General features: G+C 27.8%; 1 protein-coding gene across 2 annotated transcripts in view; it reads left to right on the top strand.

Moving 5' to 3' along the window:
* The window catches only part of LOC111617841 (SH3 domain-containing protein Dlish-like), a 50,036-nt gene that overhangs the window by 14,671 nt on the left and 25,832 nt on the right, over positions 1–9,533 (top strand). For both annotated transcript variants that reach the window (XM_023359157.1, XM_023359158.1), the window contains one exon: positions 3,415–4,116. In XM_023359157.1, coding sequence (XP_023214925.1) covers positions 3,415–4,116 — 702 coding nt within the window. The remainder of the gene's footprint in view (positions 1–3,414; positions 4,117–9,533) is intronic.

Genomic DNA, 9,533 nt, shown 5'->3' with positions numbered 1-9,533 from the left:
AAAAAATTCTCGAAGCTGTGAAAAATGCTCAATCTTTAAATTCAAGCATCATTGGTAAACGTCACAGTATTATCACTGAGATGGAAACAATGTTAAAATTATGGCGTAATAATCAAGTAAATGTGAAAAATTGTAAAATAATATAGGCCTAATTTGTTACACATATGTATTATCTAAGATTTTATTAAACATTTTTTTCTAAATTATTGTTTTCTTTAGTCTCCGGCCCCAATTAAAAATTATATGGGAAATTATACTCCGACTTATGCGAATTTGACTTACGCGGTTACCGCTTGGTCCCACCTATCGCGTAAGTTCGGGGTATTACTGTATACTAATTTTGAAAATTCTTTGTTTTTAAAAATTGATTTAAAATTTTGTTTTTGATTGGAAAATTTATTGGGAGAACAAACAAGTGAACACTTGAACACTTGTTTGTTCTCCCAATAAATTTGAATGTGTATTTAGCAAAAACTAAGCAGTATTTAGATTAATGAATGTGTGCACTGTACTTATCTCAGACATACTTGTCTGTATGAGATTACTCATAAATTATTTCATTATTTATATTTCAGAAAAGTTGTTAGTTTCTGTTCTGTCTCAAATAATATTTCCTATAATACAAGAATTAAAACATACTTTTTGAATATGGATAAAAATTAACTTGGCAGCTCTTTACTTGCAACATTTCAATTATTTAGTTTTAGTACACTTAACTAATTATTATTAAATAATAATAATAATAAAAATAAAAGTGATTCATACATCATTTCATCTGCAATTATTGATGCATTATAATTGCTATATTTTTAATTTTAGTTGTTTTTATTAGCAGGACTTATCAGTTTGTTATATTTAATTTATTGTGACATTAAAATTTTATTTCTACATCTGTTAATATATATGATAAACTTATAAGTTGTCATTTTATACATGGATTAACAAGATTTATTTAGGCAATGTTTTGATAGTGATAGCTAAATTTTTTTTCCAGATGCATCACCAATTTTACTAATTTAACTAATTCTGTACATTTTTAAATATATTTAAATTGAAAAATAATAGGCAAAATTTATTGTATAATTGTATATGTACAGTACTGTACATATAAAATTACAATTTAGAAGAAAACTATCACATCTCAAAAATTTGAGATTTCTTATTTTTTTGCATAACCATAATGAAAATGTGGTATGTTTTTGTGGATGAGTGTCAAAGATAATTATTTCAAAGAAGAGTTGTTTCTGACACTTTTCCACATAAAAATCTCAAATTTTTGAGTTGTCAGTTTTCTTTCAAAGTAGCAAGATGTACTTATTTTAGATGTTACTTGTAATCATTTTGGGACTAGCCTAATTTAATGACAACAATTTAGTGATAGCATTGTGATGAATGTAATTAGATCCACAGTTAGTAGATTCTAGTTTTATTTAAACAGATAATTTAATAATATCTTAAAATAATTACAAATGTTTAAAAATAAATTTAATAACTAACTTGGAAGTCTATTAATTATAATAATAATTACTTGTACAGTAGTTAATCTAGCATTTTAAAATATGTTTTTGGAAATATTTCAATATTCATAGTATTTTTGAAACACAACATATCTGTATTGTACACCAAGACAAAGTATTCAGAACTTCTCACTTCTGAGCATTTGTTGGAAAATCCAGACTATCTTTGTGTTTCATCAGGTAAACAAAGTCTCAAACTTCATCATCATTTCAATTTCTCTTACAAATCATATTCTCATTTTCCTGTTAACATTTCAATATTCACTCTGTTTTTCAAAAGATTGCTTGTTACTATGAGCTTTTTATCTGTACAACAGCTTTGCATTGACTCATTTTTGGCAACTTATCATAATATTTTAAAATTTCAAGTTTATCTTTGACAGATAAATCTTTGCATTTTTATTCTCTTTTTTCCATTATGCAAAGAGATGCAATACTGTACATTGCAGTACTTTAATTAAACGGTAATGAAGATTAATCTTTAACAACAACAAACATATAGCTAGCAACTAGAATTAAGTAACAAGTACCAGAAATTGAAATTTAAACAACAGTATAGTACTGTTTATGGAATTGCTACAAAATTAAAATGAATATTTAATGTATTAAAAGTAAACATCCTATGTAATTGAGTTAATTTAAATCAGTTTTGACTATTGTGCTAATGTTTTTAAGATCAATATATCTTATAACCATTACCTGTTTTGTCAGTTGTCTATTTTTAACTGTAAGTAAATTCAAACTTATAAGTAAAATAATGATAATTATAAGCAAAAGTTTTGTAATGTTGTTTAATTTGTTTTAGGACATTTGATTCTGATAAATTTCAAATAAGAATGTAATAATAATTTATAGCTATTCATTCTACTATTGTATCCTACACAAAAATAAGCTAATGATTAATAGGCTAGATCTTAAAAAATTGAATTATTTTGTTTTTAATTCATTTCCTGTCCTGCATGGGAAAATAAAACTATTCCAAATTATTAAAAAAACTCAAACATTTTCTCATTATGGAGATTTAGTTTTACTTTTTAACAACAGTTCAAATGCTAAGTACAGTAATTATATTTGAACAGAACTCAATTAAATGCAGATAGTTTTTCATTTTACAGAAATACACAAATGAAAAAGGATAATAGGAAATCATAAACAGTCAAGACAGTAATTATTTTCCGAATCTTATTGCTTTTTGTTGATTTTTTTTAATTATTATTATTAATTGAAATCTGTACATTATTATTTTTGGTATATTTTATATTTATCCCCTTTTTAGCATGTTTTTTATTTAATTGATATAACAAGTCAAACATTGACAAAAAAAACCTTTAAAATGCCTTTATTAACTAATTGAATGTTTTTGACTATTGTCATTTGGTCATTTGAATGATCTTCCTCAGTTTTATTCCTGAGGAAGGTCATTCAAATGGCTGAAAATGTTCAATTAGTTAATAAAAAGCTGCATTTTAAAGGTTTTTTTTGTCGTTGTTTGATTATTATTTAACTGCAGTTTGAAAAGAGTATGACAACAAAGATGAAAATCAGCATGACCAAATTTATTAGACAGCTATGTATACCATATGTATACACAGCAAACAGTATTGCTACATCCAAAATTTGAAATATAGTGTTTAAAATGTCTGGCCTGTATTTATTGCAGCTAAGGCTATATTTTTAAAACAAAAAATTTTTATTGTAAACTCAAAAATTTGTAAAGTGGGAACTGCCTGTATTGATAAAAAAATTGATTTTGACAGATGTTTCTTTACTGTGCTTTAATATTATTCATTTCAACACCTAAAGAAACTTATTTTTAATAAAAATAAAAATTATTAACTATGTTTCTTATATTAATTACAAAGTAGTAATGAATTTTAAAATTTATAATTTCCTGCAGACGGTGATAAACTTTCCAGTAGGACTCCTAGCATTGGACGAATAACTGGAAGTGCCAGCATTGAAACTCTAGTTCGTGTAGGAATTGAAAAAGAAAATGGATTATCTCCTGATTCAAAAATGGTTGTACTACATGATTTTACACCATGTGTGGATGATGAACTAGAAGTTAAACGTGGACAGACTGTCAATGTTCTTTACCAGGAAAATGATTGGGTATATGTAATTGCCGAAAACAATCATGAAGGTTTCATTCCACATTCATATTGTGCTTCCTTTGGCAGCCATCTTGCTGAATTAGCATTAAATGTAAAACACAAAAAACTTCCAAGAAATGAGAGGGAAGCTGAAATGGACCAAACCTCTTCACGTGGAACACAGTCTGCAGATAGTGGCCAACATTCTGATGCAGAAAGTTACGGAGGAGGTCAAGAATCAAAATCAAATAATAATCTTCAGAATCCTAGTTCATCGTCTCAGACTTCTTTGCCTGATGTTCATCCATTTTTTAAAGATCCGGCAGGAAGATATGTTGTATTATATACATTTATAGCAAGAGATGAAAATGATGTGAGTGTAGAAAGAGGAGAATTTGTGACTGTTTTAAATCGTGAAGATCCTGATTGGTTTTGGATTGTGCGATCAGATGGTCAAGAAGGATTTGTACCTAGTGCCTTTGTGTATCCAGCTGATGTTATTCAAGGTACAGTTTATAATATAGTTTTAAAGTAAGAACATTTCAGGAATTTTTATGCTTTAGTATGAATTTATTTCAAACATTATTATAAAAAATTATATTTGAATTTCCATATAATCAGACTTAAATTCAAATTAATATTAAAAAATTAATAAAATGATATCTGAAAGTGCATTAATTTGATGGATCAATAATAGATCTATTACAGTCTGTACAATATTCAAAAATTTTTCATGACTCTACTCAAATAATTAAAGTTTGAAAAAAAAAGAGACATTGCTTAAATTTGCATTAACTTTTGTATAATTATCAGAATAGATATTTGAGTTTGATTTTTATTCCATTTTGAAGGCTTCATCTAGACCTGGCATGGCCAACATACAGCCTGTGGGCCAGATCCGGCCTGTCTAATGAATTTATGTGGCCCGCAATCAATCTTTCAATATTAGGTTGTGAAGTCCGAATAGCTCAATGAAAAATTCTGATGCCTAAAAAAAAAAAAAAAAAAGTCACTCGTGTGTTTAAAGTTAACCCTCCATTACAAATCTCCTAAGTACAGTGTAGTGTGTTGATAAAGCATGATAATGTAAAAAATGTATCTGTAATCTCTATCTCCAATTCAATCTCTACGGGGTGACCCCACAACATCTCACACCACCTCAAAATCTTCCTAGGCAGCCTCTGGTTCGGCCCGTGGAAAAAGTTTTCTTTCCAATCTGGCCCAGAGGCAAAAACTGTTGGCTACCCCTGATCTAGACTGATTACATAATATTCAGAAAAAATTTTTTAATGCATATTCTATTTCCAAAAAGCTATTCAAAAGTACAGTTGACCTCACCTTAAAACAAACACTGATAAAGTGAATTCTTGTGTTAAAGTGAATTTTTCTGTTTCCCTGGCAAAACACTGTTGTCACTATGTCAATTTTCATGTGATAAAGTGAACAAAAATTTTACCAGAATTTATTAAACTGAACTGTAAATTACCTCACAATTGGAAGAAATAACCCTATTTCCAATAATGATTTTATTGTTTACATTGAAAAGTGTAAAAAGCAAATTGGTACTGTAATAAATGTTCTATTTTGAGAAGAATAATTTTATCCTAGTAAGCAAAGGTGGGTTCAACCATCAATTGTAGAACAATTCAAACATCTGGTTTTAGCAGATCATTCTATTGTATGCAGAAAATAGGAGTTAAAGCTTGAGAACATCACCCATTTAAATGGATGTGATTCCATGCAAACACATGCTATTTTGCATATCGGGGGTGCATATAGTGATGATAGGTTTAGCTACTCTGTGCTAAATTTGGCTCCTTTTTTATTCTTTTGGCTTCAAAAAATATTTTCTACTTTTTCAAATAGAAAAACAAATCATGGATTTCTTTTATCTTGGCTTTGTATACTGCTCCACACACAAATTGTTATTTGAAAATCATTTAGATCATTAATTTATTTTTGTAAATAAATTTAATTATATTTAACTTTATTTAATAAATAAATTCAAAATATTATAATTTACAGGTTTCAATTGCTTATTAATCCTTAATTTCCTAAATTATACAGCCTTGACCTAGACCTTGAAAATTATTAATACAAATTTTCTATAAAGCAAACTAACTACTGTTTCCCTAGTGATTTGTATTAACACAAGTTAACTGTATTTTTAAAGCCATTAGTTTTGATATAGATATTTATCCTTAATTTCCTAAATTATTCAGCCTTGACCTTGTCTTTGTATATTATTAATACAAATTTTCTAGAAATTGCATTCTTATTTCGTACATCATTTGTTCTCATATCTATTAATTAGTACCGTAAACACAGTAAAATTAAGTTAACAATAGCCTTGCCTTTTCCATTTATACTAAAAAATAATACAGATAGAAGGTATGTAGTATGATATATCAAGGCATACATTGTGTAATTATGCGCATAATCTATCCACAGTGTTATTTCTAAGATAAGTGAAACGTACTTGAGTACATTTAATGTAGTTCAGAGCATTTTCAAAAAAAATTTAATCTTAAAACGTTTGCTGAATTAAACACGAAACTAATTGGAATATAACGTAACGTTTAGAAAATCAAATTTTGTAATATTCAGAATAGCATAATCACATTATTTTTAAAATTTTTATATTTGACTTTCATTTGCTGAGTAGAGATGTAATAAAAAATCGATTATATATTAGTCAGCTTTTATTCCAAGTAATTATAATAATTGCTTTTATATTTTTAGTTATTTTGTATTGTANCCTTATAAGAAATTATCATTAATTAAAAATTTAAAATATACTATGTGTTTGTTTATTAAATTATGGTAAAACCTCATTAAACTAAAACTGTATTAACTCTGTCACATTAACTTGAAGTTATCAGCAGGTCCAGTGCACAGTATATTAGGTTTTCAATATAACATAGTCTCATTGAATAAAAATTGCCAGAAGTTTTAACTCAAACCTGTTTTGTCATGTACCATCTGTTCTCTGCTCTGATAGATCTGTGATCTTCATTTTCTTTTATATTTCATGAGAATACAGATAAAAAATTATGTACTAGAACCATTTACAGTGTGATCACGTAAAAAGATCGCTAAACAAACGTTTTTGAACCCCATCTGGGCTCTGCTTCAGGTTTCAAACAGTTTCTAGATAGATGTTCGATCTGTTTGGAACCTGAAGCAGAGCCCAGATGGGGTTTGAAAATGTTTGTTTAGCAATCTTTTTATGTGATCGCACCGTAAATCAGTTTTCTCAACACCTCTAACGAATTGTTGTCCCCTTCAACGTAGTATCGCTCCCAACAATAAAACCATTACATAGTTCACTTTAAAATTCTGATGCCAAGGGCCAAGGCTAATGCCAAATTCATACTGCATTGAATAGACTATTGACTAATATAATTTTATTTGTTTAATTATTGTACGATATAATGAATAAAAGAACTAATTATTCTTAATATAATGTTTTACTGTATCGCCCAGAAAATTGTTTTTTGCCCCCCAAAATATAAATTGTTACAAATCGCCCCCTCAACATGATATCACCCCCATTGAGAAACATTGCCGTAAATGGTTCTGGTACACAATTTTTTAGTAAATCCGGTGTGATGAGTAGTGAATTATCTTTATTGAGAATACAGATGATTAAGATAAAGAAATGCTATGGCTCCATGTCAAACTCAACACTGTGCCATTAGAATTTTGCATCAATATTCTTTACTCTGATACAAATATCAAAAAAATATTTTCTTTTTAAATCCATGTTCAATATATAATTTGTTTGTTTATACTAAAAAGAGCATATTCATACTATAGTTTGTTAGAAATTGCAATGTTTTTAATTAAAAGTTTTTAATTCTTTAATAATTTTGTCTAATATATTGTATTGTTTTTATATGATGTGTCATCATGCTGTATTATATTTTATATATATAGAAAATTCTTGATTTTCAGATACATAATGAATATTTATTTTAAGATTGTATTATTTATAAATTTATAACAATTTAACATTTTTACTTCATAATCATATAATTAGAAATTCTATTTACTTGAATACTATTAAATGTTATTTATAAATATATAATTTATATAACAATTAATATCAACAATGTGGTGGCTGACAATAATAGTTGGAAGCCTATCTTTAACAGCATAGACCTTACATATTTAGTGAATATATTAACAGCTTTTGCATAACATTGCTTTCAGCATTTTCTCCTTATAATTTACATTCTGATTTTTAATTTTTTGGTTTTATGCATTTATGGTTTTACATTGTTTATTTCATATACAATAGTCCCCCCTATAACGCGTAGATACATTCCACATTATACGAATTTCACATTGTAGGAATCCTTAAATACATGAGCCAATCGCAGCCCGACACGTGCGAAGTTTATGGACTACGGCTGTTTGAAAGGTTTTCTTCCATAAAATTAATCGATTCTAGACTAATTCGACTCAACATTTCCAAAACACGTATAATTTTTTGGGAATAATCCATATAAATTATGCTATAAACAAAAAATTGTAGGATTACTTACCAAGTGTGCACCGTTCGACGTCGCCATTGCTTAAGCTTGTTTTCGTCGCGGAGCAGCGCACCAAACGGTGGCCGCAATTTCTGATAAGTTATTTTTCTGCAAAAAATTCGTTGAACTTTCGAGATATCATTAATATAAATAATTTTAATGGCCGTTGAATAAGAAATGCTTCTTTCACAAGAAATGTATAAAATTACAGTACTGTATTAGACTTATGGTATCTAATTTACATACTGTACAGACGATAGTAAACTCAACTTACCTGCCTAAACTCTCCGTAGCGTGGCGCTAGATGGCAGAAAGTATATATATAATTATAATAAAGTTACAATAAATTAATTAATATATAAATATATATACATTACCTAATTTATATATAATTAATATATAATTACATGTACAGTACCTAATTTATATATAATTTATATATAATACTGTACAGACGATAGTAAACTCAATTTACCCTCCTAAACTCTCCATAGTGTGGCACTGGACGGCAGAAAGTAGTTTGGCTGCTCGTTCACTATTGGTCCAGATTCGACCAATCCTGTTGCGACACGAGTCGGCGACAACATTTTATGAGTCCCTTTTAGCGTCTTTATGTGAATACTGTCGCAATTTTTTCGCCACGTTATAGGAATCTCCGTTATAGGAACACACGTTATAGGGGGGGTCTATCGTAATCATTTAGAATATCTAATGATTCCATTGGATGTTCTAAATGATTATAATGAAATAATGAATTTGTGACTGATATTGACTCTGAGAACCAAAAACATTTCCAACCAAAATAAAATATTTAAAATACCCGTATATATATATGTACATACATACATACATACATACATACATACATACATACATACATGGCTAGTCCCAAAATGATTACAAGTAACATCTAAAATAAGTACATCTTGCTACTTTGAAAGAAAACTGACAACTCAAAAATTTGAGATTTTTATGTGGAAAAGTGTCAGAGACAACTCTTCTTTGAAATAATTATCTTTGACACTCATCCACAAAAACATACCACATTTTCATTATGGTTATGCAAAAAATAAGAAATTTCAAATTTTATAACGTGTGTGTATATATATATAATTGTGAAATTCTTGTTCTAATAAATGAATTTTGTTCATTTTAATCAAGCCACATTTATAATATATTTTTATTGAATAAAATATTAAGAGATATTTACTTATCTTAAACAAAATATTGTAAGAAAATATTTAGGCAATCTAAAAGAGCTATATCATATGAAAAGTGATACTTAGTTATGTGAGTTTTATTGAAAATTAATTTAATTTTAGAGTATAATTCTACTTACTCTACAGGCCTATTTCTTTCTTGCTTGATAATTTTTTCAGAAACTT

Source organism: Centruroides sculpturatus, unplaced genomic scaffold (genome assembly GCF_000671375.1).
Source record: "Centruroides sculpturatus isolate CEXI.00-Female unplaced genomic scaffold, Cexi_2.0 scaffold104, whole genome shotgun sequence".
Taxonomy (NCBI): Eukaryota; Metazoa; Arthropoda; class Arachnida; order Scorpiones; family Buthidae; genus Centruroides; species Centruroides sculpturatus.
This window is presented reverse-complemented; position numbering and strand designations above follow the sequence as displayed.